The 22,183-nt window shown below is 42.1% G+C and overlaps 2 protein-coding genes and 1 long non-coding RNA gene across 4 annotated transcripts in view; all 3 read right to left on the bottom strand.

The window, feature by feature from the left end:
* DYNC1I1 (dynein cytoplasmic 1 intermediate chain 1) overlaps positions 1–22,183 on the bottom strand; it is a 225,736-nt gene that overhangs the window by 199,457 nt on the left and 4,096 nt on the right. The window lies entirely within an intron of this gene.
* Positions 545–22,183, bottom strand: part of LOC310660631 (uncharacterized protein) — a gene marked incomplete at its 5' end in the record, with an annotated part of 28,968 nt that continues 7,329 nt past the window's right edge. Inside the window, one exon of the mRNA XM_083405553.1 lies at positions 545–1,012. Coding sequence (XP_083261679.1) covers positions 995–1,012 — 18 coding nt within the window. The 3' untranslated portion in view covers positions 545–994. The remainder of the gene's footprint in view (positions 1,013–22,183) is intronic.
* On the bottom strand, positions 7,348–9,896 carry LOC310660653. The gene is made up of 2 exons (XR_014503577.1): positions 8,766–9,896; positions 7,348–7,643 (listed from the first exon to the last, which is right to left on the bottom strand). It is a non-coding gene; the product is annotated as an uncharacterized lncRNA (long non-coding RNA).

Raw genomic sequence — 22,183 nt, forward strand, 5'->3', positions numbered from 1 at the left:
TGAATAATTCCAAAACAGGCTCCGTTTGAAGTATGCTCCAGTACCCTCTGAGGCAACCCACCTCCCTCTGAACTCCCATTTGGTAATGATAGTTTCGTGATATAATATATTCATGGCTTACAGCATTTTTCTTTACTCTCATGCCAGCTGCCTGTGCCACATTAGCTGCTGAACTCACCCGCTTATTAGCATGGCGCTTGCAAGGCTGAGATAAAAGTGTGTAGCAAAGAAATGTGACAGCTTAGTCATCTCAAAAGAGCGGGGAAGATAACATAATTCTCCTAGCTGCAGGGACTTTATATATTTTTCTCCAAACATGCTTTGAATTACTGGTTAATTTATGTATAATTGTGTCGCATGTACATAGCTGGTGACTTTTTTCTTTTTCAACCCTGAGGATTTTAATGTTACATTATTAGTGATTTTCTGAGGAAGATGCTGTTTATGAATACATAGTTATGAATTTTTTGCTCCATGTAAAAAAACTAGTTCTATATGAACACGCAGGGGGAACAAGTCATTAACAAATCTCTGAAACCATAGCTGTGTATGTACACGAATAATTTATTTATTAATTTAACTTGCCTATTACCTTATGCCAGAGGTCTCAAGGTGGCTTAAACAAAAGCCAGAATAATTTAAAAACATGACAAATGGTCAATATTGAGAGCTTAATAACCCACAAAATTGTCAATAGTTCAAACCCTTTAGCTAACCATGCAATGAATTCTACAATATAATAATCATGGCCCTATCTGTCAACAGCATAAACAATCCCCTCCTGGTTCTGGGAGGCAGTGGTACAGGAGAGGGTGAGGAAGCACCTAGTCCTTCATTTCTCTTCCTCCTCTTCTTCTGATCCATCCTGTGCTCCACCCTCCAGCTCTGTAGCATCCCCTACCTCTGACGGTTGCCTCTTACAGGTACAGGTCACCACAAATCTCTGACTCCCTCTCCTGAATCAGACTCCAGTCCCACTTCTGGTGCACATTCGTCAGCGTCCTGCTGGTCCCTGACATTGGGGCAGAAGCACAGAGACAGTGCGTAGAGAGCTTCTGAATGCAACGCTGAAGGACGAAGTCCTCTTGAGATGCAAATGCTGTAAACTCTGCAGTTCTCCCAACTGCACCCAGGTTGTAAATACAGTGGTACCTCGGGTTGCAGTTGCTTCAGGTTACAGACTCTGCTAACCCAGAAATAGTACCTCGGATTAGGAACTTTGCTTCAGGATGAGAACAGAAATTGTGCTCTGGTGGCACGGCGGCAGCGGGAGGCCCCATTAGCTAAAGTAGTGCTTCAGGTTAAGAACAGTTTCAGGTTAAGAATGGACCCCCAGAACGAATTAAGTACTTAACCCGAGGTACCACTGTATGTGTTAATACACCATATTTCTTAAAGACATGAAAGTCTCCATGGCATCTTGATTTCCAATGGAAATAAGACCTAGGGTAAGTGCCTGGGTGTCCCTGGAATTCTGCTACCATTGGGGTGGTGCACAACCTTAGTAACACTATGTTCATGTTACCCCTAATTTAGCAGTTGTGTGCAACCACTATAATATACATGAGTCAGCTTTTAAACTACTGCAGGAAGCACTGGGGGGGGGGGTGCCTTCCAAAGCACATTTAAACATCCACAGACTAAATGTTAACACAGGCATCCCAACCAGTGTCAGATTTACGTATAAGCTAAACAAGCTATAGCTTAGGGCCCCACTCTCTTGGGCCCCTCCCCCATTTATTTTTTTAATAATATTTATTAGAAGTTTTATAGTTAAAGAGAGTATGAGAGGGGGGGTAAGCAATAAAAAAAATTTTTTAACAAACAATACATCAAAAATAGAAAGAAAAACAGTACATCAAAACAACAAGAAAAAACAAAAACATTTAAAAACACATCCAAATTCCATATCTTTATCTTTTATTTACTTGTTTCCTCGACTTCCTCACACCTCCCTTTTTTGTATTCTAGTTCAAATTAGCTAATTCAGCAAATCCTTTCCCTCTTTCTCAATTTTTGTTCTATAATTTATCTTAACTTAAATCTAACTTAAAATTTTCCACTTACCCCGTTTACAATCAGTTTTTGCTTAAAGCTTTATAACATTTCTGCTAAAACCATATAACTTCATTCCAGCATTCTTTTAACATTCATTAATTTTGCAATATTTCTGTAAATATACTATATTCTGTAAATTTTTTCCAATCTTCTTCCATCGACTCTTCTCCCTGGTCTCGGATTCTGCCAGTCATTTCCGCCATGGGGGCCCCAAAAAAAATTAAAGGGGGAAAAACTGGGTGTACATTTCCAAAATATAAGATAAAAAACAAAAACAAAAAAACCTACATACAGCAACAGTGTTTTGTGTTGTGTAGGCTCCTATGATGTAAGTAATGGGCCCTGCCTCCTAGTCTACTCCCTAAAATATCACTGGTTTGCTCATTTCTATATATAGGGTGCCTGCATTCTGCATGTGCAAATGGCTTTAGATACTTATTAGGTCCATCAATTACCATATAGCATATATTCAACAGAAAAAATGACAATTTGTTGTTGGCAAATGACAGCTGGACATATAAAGGGCCTCATTACCTTCAGTAGCTTAGGGCCTCATCAAACCTAAATCCGGCCCTGATCCCAACCGACCTCTGAGCCCAAGGTCCCTGGCCACAAGACAAAGTACTTAGCATATTATAATTCATTGCTTTGTAATACTGAGGAGGAGTCACCAGATGGCGCTATTAAATATCATACAAATTTGTAGTTGGCAGTGTTTTCAGTGCTGAGATTAACGTGCTGTCTGTTTCCATGTAATGATTTTTGGCTGAAGTATTACATGAAGAAGTATAGTGATGGTTTAGCAATGCTAAACATCTTCTCTGATGTAACGGCTTTCCTGTCTAAACCATTCCATCAAGTCCTATTGCTTTAGGTGTCCTACTAAGTTGTCCTCTGCTACGTCACTAGAACGTCCTACAACCTTGATTATGTGAAAAGATAGACCAAGGGAATGCCCAAGCAATGGTGTCACAGAGCATCCACTGTCACTTCAATAGTCAGTTAGCTAATTATGCTAAAATTCCAGGGGGAGAGATGTGAGAACGCTCGTGCGTGCTGCAAAATCAGCATTCATGCGCCACCATGATGAACTGGGAGGAAACAGATGGGCTTTGTACAAATGCTTGTGACCAATGACCCTGGTAGTCCCTTCCAACACTACAATTCTATGATTCTGTGATTAACAGCCATTCTCTGGGGCCTCAAACAGAAATATTTCTCAGTAAATGTTACCTGATGCTTGCCTCAGGTCCAGGTGGGGGGCGGGGGGCAAATGCAGCCTCCCAGGATTCTTTATTTGGCCCTGGGGACTCTCTCCAGGTGACACCCCTCCCCAGTCTCGCTTTGTCTGGGGTTTCCGTATCTGAAAAAGTAAAATTCCTGACATCCACAAAGTTGTTGAGCTTCCTGGAGCTGCTTTTTCCATTATGCTGCCATACATCCAATTTGGCAAAATTCCCCGATGCCATTTTTACACCCGAAAACCAGAACATGTCAGAGATTTTCAGGGCCTGGCTTTGGCCCTCGCGAAGTGTTTTTGCCTGGCTGAAATGTGCCCTTGAACTCTGATAAGGCCTCTTGCTTGCCTGGATAGGGGAAAGAGAGGGGCATGTGACTGTGTGTAGAAACTAGCCTATTGCACGCAGGTAATGTTCACATTAATTGCTCCGCCCACCTTTGCCCTGGTCTCTGCCCACCGTTGGCATGTGATCCCCAGAAGGGAATGAAGTCTTCATGCTGAAAAATGTTCCCCACCTCTGCCAAGGACTGAGCATGGCACCTCCTGTTCTGTCCCGGAGCTCTCACTTCACTAATGATCATCTGTTTATCAATGGCACATGCAAAATCAGTTTGGATATGCTTTTTGTATACCTCCTTCGAAGCTCTTGCAACAGCAAGATGCACACCTGTGCTGGCTCTAGCACAGGCCCATATTGTTACACAGCCAGCTAGTGCACGGAAACTGACAAAATGGCCACAGCTGCCATTCTCTGAAAAAGCCGCGAAAAAATAAGAACATAAGAAAATCACTGCTGGATCAGGCCAATCCCATCTAGCCCAACATCCTGTTCTCACAGTGGCCAGCCAGATGCCTGCGGGAAAGCAGGCAAGCAGGAGCTAAGCACAAGAGTACTCTCCTGTGGTTTCCAGTAACTAATATTCAGAAGAATTGCTGCCTCCGACCTTGGAGGCAGAGCATAGCCCTCGTGGGTGAAACCCTAAATAAATGAGCAACTGATATCCATAGAGTCATAGAATTGGAAGGGACCCCAAGGATCATCTAGTCCAACCCCCTGCAATGCAGGAATCTCAACTAGTGTCCATGACAGATGGCCACCCAACCTCTGCTTAAAAACCTGCCAGGAAGGTTTGACAACCTGCCACTGTCAAACAGCTCTCATTGTCAGGAAGTTCTTCCCGATGTTTAGTCGGAATCTCCTTTCTTTTAACTTGAATCCATTGGTTCAGGTCCTCCCCTCCAGAGCAGGAGAAAGAAAGCTGGTTATCGTATTTCCTCTATCTCCTCTTCAAAAGTATTCAGAAATATTACTGTCCCCTACCAAGGAGGCAGACTATAGCTATTGTGGTTACTAGCCTTTAATATTGGGAGACCCGACAAAAAAAACATATCAAGAATTAAGACTTGACCAATACAGCATCCTAGTATTTTTGAACCCTGGACCCTCTCCTTTTACAAATGGTTGCGTCCGCTTTAAGGATGTCCTGTTTCCTCGGCGCTTCATATTTTATGTGCTTTTTCGGTTCCTATCCCTTAACTTTCCTTCTGATCTCTATGCAAGCCCAGCAGGGGGCTGTCTCTTCCTCCTTGCTGCACCTGCTGTGCTGTGGTTTTCATAACACCTTATTAGACATAATTGCCTGTCAGCTGCCTGCAGGCTTTATGTGTAATCTGGGCCTTGAGAGCTTCCTTTCTTAACTTCCTGTCAAGTTGCTGGCATAGGAGGGAAATTGTTTAAAAGCGCCTGGGAAAAGGTAGAGACACCATAGTTAATTAGGAGTAGCTGCAAAACAAATTATCAGCAGGCCCCGCACCACAGCGACAAGTGTGGCGCCTAACGATAAACAAAAGCTGCCGAACAATATTTTTATTTATAGCAATGCATTGCATTTAGTCATTACCACCAAATCAAAGTGCACCCTCCTGAGCTATTTGACTCATCTGCAGACCCTTCAAGTGTCCCTATTTTCAAGAGACATCCCTGATTTGGAGAAGCCACCCCGGTTTCTGATTTGATCCGGAATGTCCCACTTTTTCTTAGGATGTCTTTATTTTCACTGGAGAAATGTTGGAGGGTATAGAGTTATCCGACCACCAAGCTGTCTGAAGGCAATCCTGTATAGAGGTTTTTTAATGTTTAATGCTTTATTATGTTTTTGTATATGTTGGAAGCTTCCCAGAGTGGCTGGGAGAACCCAGTGAGATGTGTGGGGTATAAATAGGAAAATAATCATTATTGAATGGGATGTCCCTATTTTCATCAGAGAAATGTTGGCAGATATGCATCTGGTTATCCTGGTTAAAGCACTCAGCATCCTGTGGCAGATGAGTGAATTAAACAGTCAGCATCATGTCACTGATTTGCCTAACCAATGCAGACCATGAATCAGATAGACACAAAGGGATCAGGCCACTGTGAGACTCTGTTAAGGTGATGTAAAGCAGGAGAGGCAAAACTCAGGCCAGGGGCTAAATGTGGCATTCCAGGCCTGTTTATTTGGCCCTAAGAATTCTCCCCAGGCCACGCCCCTTTGTGTCTGGTTGGAGGGTACCCTTGAACTCCCATGATGCCTCTTGCTTATATGAATGGAGGATAGAGAAACGTCCCTGACATTTCAGCGATCTCCGCCCAGCCACTAATTCCAACTACAGTGTTCCGGCTATGTCTGGGAAATTGAAGACGTATGGCAACCCTAGAAATAGCCTGATCTCACAGATTGGTTGGATGCAGAGGACTGGTAGGAGGCAGCAGCTGGGGAACCCCAAGGGAAGAAGGTCCAGAGCATGGGGGTTGGTGGTAGGATGACAATGAGTGGTTAGAGGGCGAAGGGTCCAGCTGGGGAAGAGGCAAAGTCTCAGAAAGCTTGGGGGAAACCGGAGAGGACTCCTGTAGGCATCACACACAGTATATTTGAAATGCTTCAGACATTTGAAATGCACTATATAAATATTATTATTTCACTCTTGCCTCTCAGAGACCTAATAAGTATATTCCCTAAACACCCATACTTCTGTTTCCACAAAACTGGGAGGAGTAATGGATGTATATTATAACTTCGTATAACAGGTGACAGGAGCAAACCAGCAGTAATTTGGAGTTTATTAACAAAAACAAGATCTGCACAGGAGTGTCATAAGCACAGCGACTCATCTCCCCCATGAAGCAGTTGCTAAGACTGAAGGTCCCTGGCTCCCCACAGCTGCCTAAGTCCAACTCCTCTCCAAGGTTTTCCCCAAGCAGTCTGAGACTGTGCCTCTTCACCAGCTGGACCCTTCTCCCTCTAAGGTAGGCCGGTTATTGGGAGTGGGGCTGAGGCTGTGAGATAGTTGGCCCAGTGCAGGGGGAGCCAATACAATGCCCACCAGAAGGTTGTTAGACTCCTATCAGCCTCAACCAGCATGACCAATAGTCAGGGATGATGGGAGCTGTAGTCCAATAACGTCTACTCTCTCACTGGTATGCAGTTTTTGTTTGCATTGCCTTATGCCTTACTAACCCTTATTCTCAACAAGCAGTGGTAGAGCATAAAATAGTAGGCATCTGACATCCTGGAATCTTCTGTCACTAGATGGCAGTGTAACAATTCACTACACTATTGCAAAAAGTTGAAAGCTGTAAATGACCGAGTCCTTTCTGATGTTTAGAAGATAATGTTATCTATTAATATTAAGAAGACAATAATGGGTTTTAAGACTCCAACTGGTGAATCCTTGTAGGTGGCAGCATTTGTGACACAAAATAAGGACAGACATTTGGATCCGTTGGCCAAGGATTAAATCTGGAACCAAATTCACAACATACAATTCTTTCAACCTTCACCTTGAAAGTATATATGGCACCAAGGTGCCTTCTACAATGTGTTTCAGAAAGAGATTAACATCAGTGGCCACCAAGGATACATCTGTTGTTCAGCATCAATGTACGCTATACAAGCTCTCTCCCTTCACTTGGTACAACAGAATAGCACGGTCATAACAATATGCAATTCCCTTTAACTACTTCTATGCAGTACAGTGGCTTTGCAGCTAAATTAATACTAGCATTGGCATCAAGCAGAAAGCAAATCTTTATTCTTAATCATTTGAAGAATCAGCTTTAGAACCCATTAACTTAATGTGGTCCTGTAAATGCAAATAGACTGTGCACACAATTATTAGGCCGTGATTGTACATGTTCTTGTTCTGTCATGAATCATTCATCTTTCTTGTAAAAAATCATAGCCAGCAGTCACTCAAAAGGAAATGCTTATTTTTCATAAATCTCTGCTTAGTCTTGTAAATACCCACTTAAACCTTCTGGCTTCATTATGCATATCTTTTCATTTCCCCTTCATTGTACTTTGTCCTATACACACAAAAGCACAGGTACATATATAGTGTCACTGTTCATCAAGTCTACAGTGAAGAGAGTGCATCTGTCTATTCCAGACTCAAAGTCAAGAGACTGTGCATGTGTTATCATTTGTCAATGTTCTTCCTGCTGAGATCCCCATACACAATTTGCACAGCATGTGTGGACTTTTACAGTATACCATGCAAACAGTACGAACAGAGCGGTTGCTAAAGACAACCACGGGAGCTTAATTGTGGGTATGGTCTACTTCTTCCTTTCACATGGTGTGTAAAAGAGGAACAAACCCATGAAGATCAAGGAAGAGGAAGAAGAACAAGTAAAGGAGAAAGCTGCCCAAGGAGGTGTGCTGTAGATATATTATCTCATGGGAAATGTACAGAGGTAGCATGCCTGTATCTTCAACATACTTGGTTAGGGTGGCTTACCACTCTGACGATGCCTGCCCTGTGTGGACATGAAGGTTGCTACTAGCACGGTACAAAGGATGCAATCTGATGGAAATACATGTTAACCCCTACACTACAGTCAAAGACCTCCTTCCTTGCTTTTGCAGGCTCAATACGTGTTTTAGTGCTGTAGAGGTTACTTAATAATGCAGAATATGGAATTTGCTTCTACTAGGAATAGCCAACAACTTTTCTGCTTTTAAAAGTTAATAAATGGTAGAATTCAAGTTCACAGCAATATACCATCATGAGGCTCTCACACAGCACTCTCTCATGATTTGTTTATAGATAATTACTGAGCAGTGGCAACTAAATGTTGATCTCTGTATAGTATTTATCATTTGTTCTTAGCCAAATAAGAATTGACATGCTATCCACCAGGTTGTTAGAGCAACCATAGAGCAGGCACATCAGGTAACATGCAAGCAAAGTGTCAGCAGTGACCTATTCGAAAGCAAGTTTGCTGGATGAAACTAATGCAGTAAAATAATATTTGGTTGAGTTGACTGGGTCAAAAAGATAGTGTCAAAGCCTAGCACTGTGTGTGTGTGTGTGTGTGTGTGTGTGCGCGCGCGCACACACACACACACACACACACATATATATATATATATATATAACTATTATCTCCTTGAAGGAAATGTTTGGGGTCTGGTGAAGAAAGCACCTGTATTTTTTCATTGAAGTACCAGTATTTTTCAGTGGTGTGAGATAGGATCTGTTTTCTTACATCCAGTGGTTGAAAGAATCCGGCATCTTAATTGTTTCTATATATAACCCAACTGGCCACAGCTTGCTTGGCTGGAAGCTAAAGAAGACAATGAGCCATGCACCATGTCATTATCTCCACCGCTGCCCCACACAGGCATCTAACACAGCAACAAGCCAATGGGTGGATCTAAATGTGTTTAATGGTAGTGTGGGAGAGATGTACAGAAGGAATCAATTACCTCCTGAAAACTGTCACAGCCATGCAGATATTTCAAAGACAGCATAAAATGTTTTTGTGGGGGTTTTAAAGCATGGATTTGACTGGCTTTTGATAATGGGGATGGGAAGTGACTTGGTCCAGGGCCAGCCCTACCATTAGGCAGGTGGCAGATGCTGAGGGACAGAGTATTGTGTGCTGCATGGCCTGCCTTGCAGCCTATTGGCTAGCCTGCTGTGCTCAGCTACACTGGGCGTAAACTATCTGTTGCCAGTGTCAAAGTGCTTTTGTACATGGGAAGGGTACCAGCTTGCTTGCCTCAGGCAGCAAAATATCTTCACCCAGCCCTGACTGGGCCACCTGAATCCTGATCAGAAAGATATTCTCTTATACTCAGAGTTCATTGAGGTCAGTTGTCACTGAAGGCCAAACTAGACATGGTGTGAATCATTTTGTTAACTCTTGTGTGATTTTTAAAAATTAAATAGCAGCCAGTGCAGGGCAGGGGAGCAGTTCCATGGCAAGGGCTTTAGCCCTTTGCTGTATAGCACAGTCCCAATCTGAATTGCAGCACTATGTGCTTGATATGGCGAGCACCGATCTCAGGCAAGGACAAGGTAAGGCTGGTTGTTCCAACAAGAAACAAGCTGAAGCAGAACCCTTCTATAGGAGCAAAAGCAGCGACAGCCTGATTACTAGCACCACTTGTGTTGCAAGATGCAGCTTCACTTCAAAGTGCCTAGCCTTCTCTAGTATTCTTCTACTGTACCTGATTAGGGGAACCTCTGGTCTGACTGGGTCTTCGTCATGGAGTCCACCAAATCTGAGAATGACAACATTACATCCTCAGCCTGTGACACAGGTGCTAATGACTCACCCGGTAGATAGGCTTCTGGGGGTGGTCCTGCACGTCCTTCCCCTTCTGCTTCAGAGTCTTTGTCCTCACCCCCTGAAGACAAGGAATCTGACTCCAGGGTTACAAACTCTGCCACTTATTCGCTCTGGGAGAAAAATTTCTGCTAACACCAACAGAAGCTTTCCTTTTGGGGCAATAAGCAGGCACAAAGGGAGAAGCATTTCAATCAAAGCCATCATTCACTATTTAATTAGTCTCCAGTATTTTTATGCTATTTTTCTGGGCATGCTCTCCCAATGTAGCTCGTATACAGGATTAAAACATAAAATACAACTAAAATAATATATTTACCATTAAAAAAAAACCATGGACATTGCTCTACACAATTAACCCTATATAAGTTGGCAGCATTATTCCTGAAGAATGAGTGGCCATTTTATAGCCACAGTGAATTAACGCTGCACGTTTAAGTACAGCCCAGAATCCCTCTTTCCTCTCTTCCCTTGAAATACCCTGCTACAGGCCTGTGATTTGAGAGCCCTGCCAGGGAGCTCTAAACTTGTTACTCTACCAACACCTTTGTGAAGTTGGTTCTACAAAGAGCCACGGACATCCAATTCTTTACTTGCCAAGTTAGTGTTTTTCAGATTTGTGGCATGTTCCTTGAAACTTGCATGTACCCATTCATTTAATCCCAGACTGAGATGCTGTCTTTATTTGCACAGACAGCACTTGACACATTTGGAAGGCAGCATGAAGGACATCCCTTACATTAGCCAAGTATCATGTTCTGGCAGTTCATCTGTAACATCTATGCTGTCTCTGACCTTTCACATATAAACTGTGATAGGTTAGGAAGGAGAAAAAGCACCAGTTACTATATGTAATATGAATATGGAAAAGGACAGCATTTAAAGTGGGGTGTGTGATCTATGACCTTTTCACTGCTGGGGACATCAAGCATGTTGTCAGTCTTGTCAGCTCTGAAACCTGAGGACTCAAGTCAGTCACTAGCTCTCAGACGTAAGCAGGCTAAAAACACAGGTTGATAGTGTGATCTCATTGACGTCAGTGGGGGTCTGAGCTGCATTAAATGCAAACAAGCTATCATAATATCTCCACGTTATTCCCTTTATTTCTGATTCCCTGAGGTGAATGTCGTGGCATATGCAGCCAAACTAGCACCATCCAAGCACAAGAGAGAGATATCAGCAGGTTCGGGGGAGCATTAAAGTACAAAAACCTAAAGGAGGGACTCTCTGAAACAGTCCACAGAATGCTGGGAGGGGGATTGGGCAGAAACCTGGGTAGGAGATAGGGATGTGAAGGCCTGAAGAAAATGGAAAAAAAATGGGGGGGGGGGACCTAGATAATTGTTCAGTCTTTTATCCTCAGCCTTCAAATCTTTAATGGAAGAGGATGGAATGAAGTATTGCAGAAGAGGGCATGGCTGGCTGGAACACTGAACAGATGACTCCACACTACAACGTTTAGTCCTGCTTGACTATCTGAATAGAGACTTGGTGTTGTCCTTATACCATTGTTCTTCCATCAGTGCTGTTCTTCCATCGCTTTCCAGCTGCTTGCCCTAATTACCAGACTCAGCTCGGAAATCAAGTTGTAAGAGGTTTGCTCTTCTAAGCCAGAATCCCACACTCACAAAGGCCCAGAGCAAGGAAGAGGTTTGTTGACTTATCTGCAATTTTTTTTGAAACTAGAATGGAAAAGATGGGTGCTCAGAAAGACAGCAGCCAGTGCCTTTGCAAGAGCTGCTGTAATCAGCTGATCGACAGTGCTTGCAAGGGCACAGCCCAGCAAAGCTACGTCTTCATGCCCCAAACCTGATAGCAAATATGACATCAGATGTGTGACTTGATCAAAACAGCCCAGCAGGCCAAATAGTGAGATCTAGTGGCCTCATTAGGCCTGCAGGCCAGAGGTTTTCCACCACTGCTGTATACACTGCACTGCATGAACACACAAAACCACCTCCCTGTGTATTGACATATCTGGAAGTTAGCACTCAGCACAAGCTGACCAAAAGCTGCAGCTGCTGCAGATCACAATGTGGAGAGGGGGTTGGGTGAAATTTGAACCTGGGTGTCCCATCTTCAAAACCAACTCTCTCAAAACGACTTGGAGGTTGCTCCGTCCCTCCATCTGTTATTCTATGCCTGTAATTTTTGTTTTCCTCTCCTCTCCTCCCCTACCCCACAAAAATATTCAGGAAAATCCCCCCCCCACACACACACACACAATTTTTACGATCTACATGTAGGGTGGAGAGTTCTGGGTGCACCTGTTGATCTAGTTTTAATATTGTTTAATATTATTTTTATTCAATATTGTTATTTGAATAATATAGGCCTAGCCCTTGCTCCTGCCAGTTCTCCTCCCTCGGCCTACTGTTTCCTTCGTTCACCAATATGAGCTAACCAATGTATTTTATTCAACATTAAGCAAGCTGAAATTTATCAGAAGAGACTATTGGACAATTTTCCCTCCCTCCCATGAATTCTTAGTAATGCACCACAAATGCACACACACCAGTCATAACAAGGGGGGGGGGGGTCATGGCAAGGCATTCTGCTTACTTCCTTCTCATATTTCCTTCCATAAAGAGCTTCATCTTCACAGCACTCCAAAGTTTAGGAGAGAAAAAAGGCACATTTCAGGGCCATCCCAAGACATTTTCCTACCTCAGGTGAATGACAAGCTGGTGCCTCCTCTCATTCCATGTACAAAAAAACTGACCAGTCAGCCCAATCTGATTTCAGCCCTGGCAATGGTTCAGCATCAGGGCTCGTCCATCCATCAGGCTCATTAACTCAGGTGATGGGCTGCAGAGAGGTGACAGACCGAAGAGTGCGCCTCTCACTGACTCCTGTGCTTGTCACCCGCGTGCTGCCTGGAAAGAACAGGACCGCTGCTGCCACTGCCTGCTCCTCTCTGGACTCCTTTTTCCCCCCACTGCCACCTTCCAGGGCTTCCCTGAGCCACCTCAGGTGGTGGTGGTGCGTGGATCAGGCCAATGGCCCACCTAGTCTAGGGTTCTGTTCTCACACTAAATGTTGCAGTGTGCAGACCTCTGTTTGCCCTTCCAGCTTGTGGGAAACCAGTAAGCTGGACATGAACTCAACCGCACTCTGCCATATGAGATGCACGTTGATATAGGATGACTATGATTTAAAAGTAATACATTATACCTCCCTATAGTGGGGAGAATTGTGAACAGTGCGCTGTCCAAGTGCTGTTGGTGGGCAACTTCAAGACTTCTCTTGCCCTCCCTTCTCAGGGTTCTTTTTCTTTTGTTTAAGCTGGACTTGGGTCCCATCTGCACTATGCATTTAAACCAGTGGCATACAACTATAAACATGGCTTCCTGCAAAGAATCCTGGAGACTGTAGTTTGTTAAGGGGGATGAGAGTTGTAAGAAGACTCCATATTCTCCCAACATAACTGCAATTCCCAGAGTGGTTTGACCACCAATCTCCCTTCCTAGGGAATTCTGGGAATTGTAGCTGTCTTAATAGGGGGTTGCCTAACAACTCTCAGCGGCCTTAAAAAACTTCAGTTCCCAGCATTCTTTGGGGGAAGTCATGATTTTTAATGGCGTATAACAGTGCTTTAAATGTATGGTGCTGATGTGGCCCTTGGGCGGACAACCCTGCTCATAATCTCTACTAGTCATATGGGCCTCCTTTTCTTCATTTTCTTCACTCTAAAATATAGAGTATCACAAGAAGCCGAGACAAAATAAGGTGCACTGTGCAAACATGGCCACTAGAGGCTCTAGTGTCACAGAAACCTTTCTTCCCAAACCAAACACTGCCAAAGTCAGCTATTTTAGACATGTTTGAAAGGAAACAGCTGAGAGGAAAAACAAAGAGTCTGCAAAAATCAGCCGGGGATTCCCACCCACCCCCCAAAAAAACACACAAAGGGCCACATGAATCCAAGATCTGCTTGTTTGTCACACTAGAAATTATTTGGATTACATTTTTGTTAAAATGGTATCACGCTTTGGAGGAAAGCTTGTATTCTGAACCAAAGCTGCCACATCTAAGTAGGTACACATATTTAACATATATTATTAGGCAAGTCAGACCAGTCCAGGCCAATAACAACCATGTTTCACAATGGTTCACTGGCTCAGGAGAATGGGAAAGCCCAGTCATCAGGGAGACGGCCACTGCTATCTACAACTTACAGCTACCACTTAAGGCCACCACCTCACTCTGCCTAATAGTAGTAAATATTTCAGCAAGCTTGGAAGTTTGTGGATAGATGGATAGGGTAACAAAAAGGTTAAGTCACTGCACTGGAACCAGTGTGTAGGTCATGGGCAGTCAACGGGGTGCTCTCCAGCTGTTGGACTACAATTCCCATCATCCCTAACCACTGGACATGCTGCCTGTGGCTGATGGAAGTTGGAGTCCAACAACATCTGGAGGCACCACATTTGTTACCCCTGACCTAGGCAGAATAGGGCAGTGAGTCAGGAACACAGCACAGGAGCCACACACACGTGCCTAGGAAGAACCCTCCCTGACAAGAAACTTCATAGATCAGAAACAGTACATTCCACTCAGCATCTTTGCAAACTGCGAGCATAAAATTCTGACATTATCCTTTGCCTCCAGGTCTGGAACATCTGTTTGTTTCAATCTGTTACACTGTTCTTTCCTTCTTCAGGAAGCATTGCCATAACTTAACACTACATACTGCTTTTCTGTGGCTACCCAAAGCACATTCTTAATAACACCTATTTGAGGCGAAATGGGATATTGCTGACAAGGCTCCCCAAGGAGTTAGATTTTGGTCTGCCTGAGCTCATACTTGTGATTTCATGCCATTTGGCTTTATCAGGTTTTCCCCTAATGGAAGGCATATCTGTTTACACTTATCCTGCTTGAATGAAGATGAGCTGCCTAAGCGGTAGTTGTTTTCACACCTGTTTCCCTTTGCTATGGCCGTGAAAGGTTAAAAATAGAACACAGAATGAAACTCATCGTGATACTTATTTACTAATGCTTTGTGTGCTATCAGACAGGCACCTGATCCTGTATATGTATATAGTCGCAACTGAATAGATATCAGCTTGATGAAATGTAGCTACAGCTGCACTGTGTGTAAAGCCAGTGAGCAAACCTACACTTCTATGCTTCCTTTTAGCAAAAAATAAAATAAAATAATCCTATATTAACTGCTTATTACAATAGACAGAGATGCAAGGTGACACTGACAGAGGTCTTGTGCCACCATCATGATGCAACAGCAAGCTTCTGGAACAATGCCATGATATTATCCCAAGCAGAACTGATGATTACTACTTAAAATACTTAATTGAAGACAGGGAACCAGATATTACCTTAAAAGTGGCTAAATTCTGTGCTGCTGCTGCTATAAAGGAGATAAGCTCTGAATGAATCTAACAGCCAATGTCTTAATATATTTTAAATTAGCGGTCAAGGTTTTATTTTATATATTTTAGCTGTTTTATATCTGAATTATTTATTGTGTATCAGCTCATAGAGCTTACTTTTAATCTATTCATGTTTATATGCTCTCTGTTGTTGTACATGTTTGCATTCTGGTCAGTGACCAAAATAAATTGATTCATTCATTCATCATCATTATTATTATAGGGACATACGTTCAATATTTATCACTCCAATCATGCAATGAACCCCAAGAGATCTGATGACCACTACTTAAAATATCTAATAGAGGACATGTCTATGCTATAATTTGTAGCCAGCTCCTATCAAGCTGAAGCTTGTAAGCTGCACTCACAGTCTTCTTAATAATATATATTTTGTTAAAAGCACTCTTGACCACCTAGAGCTTCAAGCCTTCCACCTGCCACCTGGAGGGGGCCAAACCTGGAGACTTCAGGCTGGACCTGGAAGTCTGGCAACCCTGGAGTTGTGCATGCAGCATCCTGCAGATGAGGAACAATCCATGCAGAACACACAAGAGGGGTTAACAAAAGTGAGGTGTGCACTCAGCTTTCTTATGTATCCTCATTACTGCCACAGGAAGCAGCTTATATTTTCCATTTGCACATTCTGATTGCTGCTGCATTAACCTTTGCTGTCACTAATGTTTAACGGATATAATTTGGCTGCAAAATTAATTTCTGCAAATAAATGGGTTATTTTTAATATTCAACACACACTATGAACAAAAAGGGGGGAAAGATAAAAGAGGGAATTGGAAATAGCTGAGTTAAATTGTTATTTCAAGGCTTACATGCTGAGGTGTCACTTCCTCTCTCTTTAAGCCAGTGATAAAGCGAATGAGTCTCCTGACTCATATTTAATGGGTGCTCAAACTGCTGTGGATTACAAATGTGTAATCTTTTCAAATACAGGAATCATTGGTATTTGCAAAGTTGCTACTGTCGCCTGCACAGCAGCAATAATTTTCATAACCAATACCATTTCATGTCCAGACTGGTGGCGTCAGCAGATATAGCAGCACTAAACTGTCCTTTGAAAGTCGCTAACGCTTTAAAAAGCAAAGTACACTATGGCAGCAATTTCTGCCTATCCTGGAAAATTTGCAACCTTTGGCCAATCTGAGTAACACTGTATTGACAGACACAAGCCCATGTATATCAGTGATACTTCCTTTACAATGGAAAATCTAAAAGCTTCAATAATTTCAGGTTGTTTGTCTCCTGGAGATATTAACAGAAAGAACCTTGTGGTTTCATATTTTTTTAAAAAAATCTGGTTGTTACGTTTGCTAAATTACTCCCGGCTTCCATTTCCACAAACAAGCAGACTTGACCCCATCTACCAGTTTCATCAGATACCTTTTCCTTTTCCTGGTAAGATATCCTTACCATTACTGCAATGTGGATTTGTCATTTTTATAATATTTTGCATCAACTGGAGGGGGAAATGCTTACATTTTACCTCTCAAATGAACTGCTTTCTCATCACATACAAGTAGTTTGCTAAATGTTGGATTGTAAGACTCCACATGGTGGAACACATGCCCTGCTTTCATGTTGGAATTTATAACTCCCTGTTTGATTAAAATAATATGTGTCCTTTAAAAAAGTCACCTACCTAATACTAAAGTCTTCTTTTCTTAACATGGCCTTTTGATTTACCCTATTGCCACATGGCTCCCTCATGCAGGAAAAGTACTACGTGCAGACAAGGTCTGTCAAATGGCATGCCTCACTATTTTTTAAAACCTCCAATCAAGCAGCTGAGTGCAAGTGGTCTAATATTAGCCTGTAAGCACCATAATAATCAACTCACTGACGTCTACTAGGTCTAGCATAAGGTTCTTCCCAGATTAGTTGAAAGGACACTTGAACATCTAATGGGTTCAGAATGTACTAAAACAAATGGGTCTAAACTTCCATTAATAAATGTAAAGTGGAGATTAACAGAAGACTTATAATCAGAGATGGAAAATTCTGGACAGTCTCACTTAGAACAGTAAGGGATTAAAATGAGAACTGAATAAATGTGAAAGGTTTTAAAGTGGAAAGTTAATTTGCTCCATAATTAGTCGAGCTGGGACCAGGAATTAATTGGAGCCATGACAAGGTCTAAACACCGAACATCTAGATATTTTAAAATCTACCTACATTGTATTTTCAGTTTCTCAGCATTCAATCACACTTCAGTGTAAACAAAAAACAGAACCCATGTGGCTCTATGCAGATGGGAACAAGTGGGATACTCTGGCTATGTACACATTCGGAGCTGAAAATGCAGCGAGGTTGTTCTCACCCACACCAGTTGCATTTCAAGTCACACTTGGACATTGTTGTACACACTAGAGAGGAAGTCGGGGTGCCTCCATCACCCAATGTGCATTCCCTGTTCAGTTTTCCTGCACCTGCAACCCCACCCAAAGTCTCATTCACCTATGCATGCCCTGTTATCCAAGCATGTGCAGTGGCTGTCTCAAACATAGACGCACAGCTCAACTGTGAAGTGACTGTGGCTTAAGATTTTCTTTTGGTTTGAAACATCAAACAGAAGTATTTCTCAATAAACTACAGGATAGCTCCGCATCATGGCTGATGTTGTGCATACAAGGATTCAAAAATCAGTGATGATAGCACACTAGAGCCAGAGTAAAAGTTAATATGTACACAGCCTCCATGGCATAGCCCCCACATGGGTGATGTCCTCAAGTGCTCTCATTTCCTTTCTCTGATCAAAATTTGCTATTCACTCATACAGGAAAAAGTAAAGGGGACACTGTTGTGGTAAGGGCAAAACCTAGGCTCCACAAGCTCATCTCCATCCACAATACTGAGTGGCCTGCTGTGCATTGACAGGGATCCAGCAAGGGGTGCAATGTTTCTTTCTGCAGAGTTGACATGGTCAGGATCCCACTGACCACATGAATTCTCCTCCTAGAAATACCACACCCACCAGGTAGACAGGTTGCAAGTATATTACACAAGTTTCTAATTTTCCATCCCACTCTCCCAGCATTCCACCACACCAAGAAATGGAACCTATGGGAAGGCAATGCAGCTAGAGATTGGTTTGGTTATTCAGAGTTTCCCATTTAATTCTATGGGTCAAAAGAAATAGGTTTCAATCAGTGAGACACAAGAGGAGAGGATCTGTTCACATCCCCAAACATTAGGGTCATGAAAGGACAAGTTACCAGACTAATGTTGCCTTTAGGTGTTCCCTTTTACTTTCTTCCATATAAGTGAATGACTGCTATCAACTCCTACAGGCATTATACGGAAAACTCAATACAAAAGCCACGTGGCACGTTCGACTTCTGAAAAGCGTTTGAAAACTGAAGCAATTACTTCTGGGTTTCCAGCGTTCAAAAACTGAAACGTTCGACTTCCGAGACATTCAAAAACCGAGGTACTACTGTACTGTAAATAGTAGGTACAGGGGATTCAACCCAGATTGGGCCCCTGACTCCTGATTTGGATCTCTCCCACACACCTGACTTAGGATGGTCATGTATCCTCTGTTTAAAGGAGTCCTTTATTTGAAGGAAAGTCCAAACCAAGTTTGATTTAAACATAAAGAACCCTAAGAAGAAAGAGAAGGAGGGGCCTTGGAGTTGCCCATCAACTGTTACCAGATGGATAGGACAGTGAGCAGGTGTCCAGGTCATCTGGTTACAGCCTTCCCTGCTATATTTAAATTATAGAAATTTATTCTATAATTCATTTTTCAGGTTGTGACCTGGAAAAAAAAATCTATCCTTGTTCTTTATGTTTGCATCAGCAGGAGCAGTCAACTGGTCCTTGCTGATAGACATATGCCGCCAGTCTTCTCAATAGGATTCCCACGCAGCCAGAGCCAGCCAAATGAAAATGCATTGCTCAGCACCAGTTGGTAAACATTGCACTCAATATTTCTGAAAAGCAGCCTGAAAGAGGAAGTTTTATTTAAAAAGAGTGAGACATAATGGATGCACAAAAACAGGTATGACGCATGTCTGGATAAGGGCAAGGAGTCATGTTTCCCTGCTAGGAAATGTGCTTAGCTTTTAAGACACTGTTTATAAATAACAACCTTGAGAAGTTCTAATACATAAGGATGCCTTTATTTTGTTTGGCAGCCTAACTTTTTGTTTGATGCATTCAGTTTTTAAAAAAATTTAAATCTAAGGTCATTAAAAAGTACAGGAAAGGGATGATATAAATTATCTGTCTTGACTGCCTTACAATAAAAGTCAGCAAACAAAGGTCAGATGCAGTAAGCTGTGATAATCACACTCTTCATGGGTTTCCTTAAAGTTCATTATTTTTAACATACCACTTCACAGGTTACGAAATCAAAATGAATTGTTACTCAGCAAGAGTGAATTGGTGCTTGTCCTATATAATCTTGTTGTGTTCTCTGAGAATCTCCTCTACTTTAAGGTCTTTTAGGTGCATCATTTGAAATGTCAACTGACTGCGAAGGACTGACATTATCTGACTGTTCCAGTTTTCTTGGTGCATTATACTTATTTAAGTATAGTCAAGCATGCTAGAAGCCTTTGCTAGGTGATGCTCTCTCCATCAAAATATGTAGAGAGGAAGAAAGATAGAGAATATCATGTCTTGCATCGGGCCAAACATTTTACTAGAGCAAACAACAATCTTAGAAGCTTCTAGAAAGGTAATTTATTTATTTGTTTTGTAAAAATTATGAATCACTTAAGGAAAAAAACCTCCAGCTTATTACCCAAATAAGCAATGCTTGAAAAAGCATGAAAAGCTTATTAACATAACCTATCAATAATGTCAAATAAGAAAAAACAATACAATAAATATCCCTTTGTCAGCACTTCAGTGAAATAATCCAGACAATACACAACAGGGCAAAATCAAAATTAAGGGGCCAAAAACAGAAATAAAAATAAAGTTCAGCCACACTACTAGTGCCAGTCTTGCTAAACTCCAAAGCCACATCAGCCTAGCTAACTCAGAGGAGGTGAGGCCTTCTCACCAGACTGAACAATTCACAAGGTGGTCATGCTTGCATCAGTCTTCAGCCCATACACTGCTCATTGTACCCAACATTTACAATATGGACAGGCAAGGGACCCATATAGGCTGTGCCTGGAAAATGATTTTTATAACTTTTTTCCTCCATTTGGACCTCTGGTAAAAATATTTAAATTTTAAATGCAGGTACATTGGGTATTAAAAAAGAGGTTTGTGGGTGTTCCAAATGGGTCAAGTAAACTGTTCCACAACCAGAGAAAAATGCAGAAGGCTGCCTCCTGTTTACAGAAGATGAATGTTTGTTACTGCAAGTTTATTCTGGATGCAGACACATTTTTTACCATCTAGGCTTAGTGCAGTGGGGAAGTGATCCAAATACTGTACTCTGACTTCTACGAAATATGAGAAGCAGGGAGGATGTTGTTCAGCGCCTCTGCCGCTAGAAATGACCTTTCCCCCACTAAACTTGAGCTGTGGAGGCAATGCAAAGTATCTCAGTGCTGCCACACGCGGAATGGAAAGTCTTTGTTCACAGCTCCGTGAACTTTCCCCTACTAAACTTCACATTGAGATAAAATGTCTTCCGCATCCAGCAGGCTGACAAAGCTGTTTAATTGTGCATTATAGGTTATCAATAGGGGAAAGTTGGATTAACAGCCTACAGGTCTAGTTGTTGTTTTTTATTTTAAAGTCTGTATAGAAAATTTTGCAGGGAGGTGAGGGTTACTGAACAGCTTCATGGCTTGGAAAAATTAAATATGTAACTCCGGCTGGAATGTTCTGAGGGCAGAATGGCTATGATCAAAGTCAACAAAACAGGATTAGGAAATCTACAGATTCTTTCTTTATGATTCCTTTCCAAGTTTTGGTTGACCATTACAAGGAAGGACATTTCTGAAAAACAACTCCAAACCTGTTGCCACCCCGATGCTTATACCCATTTGTAGAACAGCAGCCCATACCCTGCAGGCAGATTGAATAAACTTTAACCAAGCTAATCCAAACAGCTTTCCCTGCCAATATAATAATGTCAAAAAAAGCAGCTAATGTTAACTTATTTTTAAAATTTAATGGTTTGTTAAATCTCTTGATTAAAGCTGCAGTCCTTTGCCCATGTAAATTCAATGGGACTTGATTCTGAGCAGATAGGTATAGGATTGCACTGCTACAGCATGTTTACCTATTAAACTCAACGGGATTTAGTGCCAGGTGGGTATATGATTTCAGCCTTAGTGACTTTTGTTTTTGTCAACACTGCTGCTAGGGAGACAGAGCTTCACAGCTGTCTGAGGATTCAAAAGGGGGAGAGTAAATTTAGAAAATGTTAGGAGTCAGTGGAAAAACAAGCACAGCGAAACAAATAGGTCTAGCAAGATAAGGCTGGTTAGTGATAAAGCCAGCAGAGAACTCTTGAGAAAAAATGCCATTATGGCAACCCTTGCCCATGGATTTTATTAAGCATGCAGTTTTATTAAGTTCAAGCACTTGCCTTTTGAACTTATACCTATTCTCTAAGAACACAGCTTAATGGAACTTAAGCCCTTATGTTCTTCCAGCTGCCCCTATTTATCAGGACCACTGAGCCACCCGCGTCCCTATAATCGCCTTTGACTGGACTTAACTGTCCAGGGGTCATTTACCTTTACAGTACCTTTTATTTACCAGGAACATTCCTCATTTATTGGCTTTAATCAATCACTGACATTTCTTTCCCCTTTTGTGAATGCCTTGTTAAAAATTCTGCGAGTGTGAATGTCTCAGGTTGTCATTCTGCAGTGTTCATCTTCTTTTCCAAGCTCTCAATAAAATGTTATTTCTTGTGCATAGTAAATGAATGCAGCATACAGC

The sequence above is a fragment of the Podarcis tiliguerta genome, assembly GCF_965153285.1.
Source record: "Podarcis tiliguerta genome assembly, chromosome: 12".
Taxonomy (NCBI): Eukaryota; Metazoa; Chordata; class Lepidosauria; order Squamata; family Lacertidae; genus Podarcis; species Podarcis tiliguerta.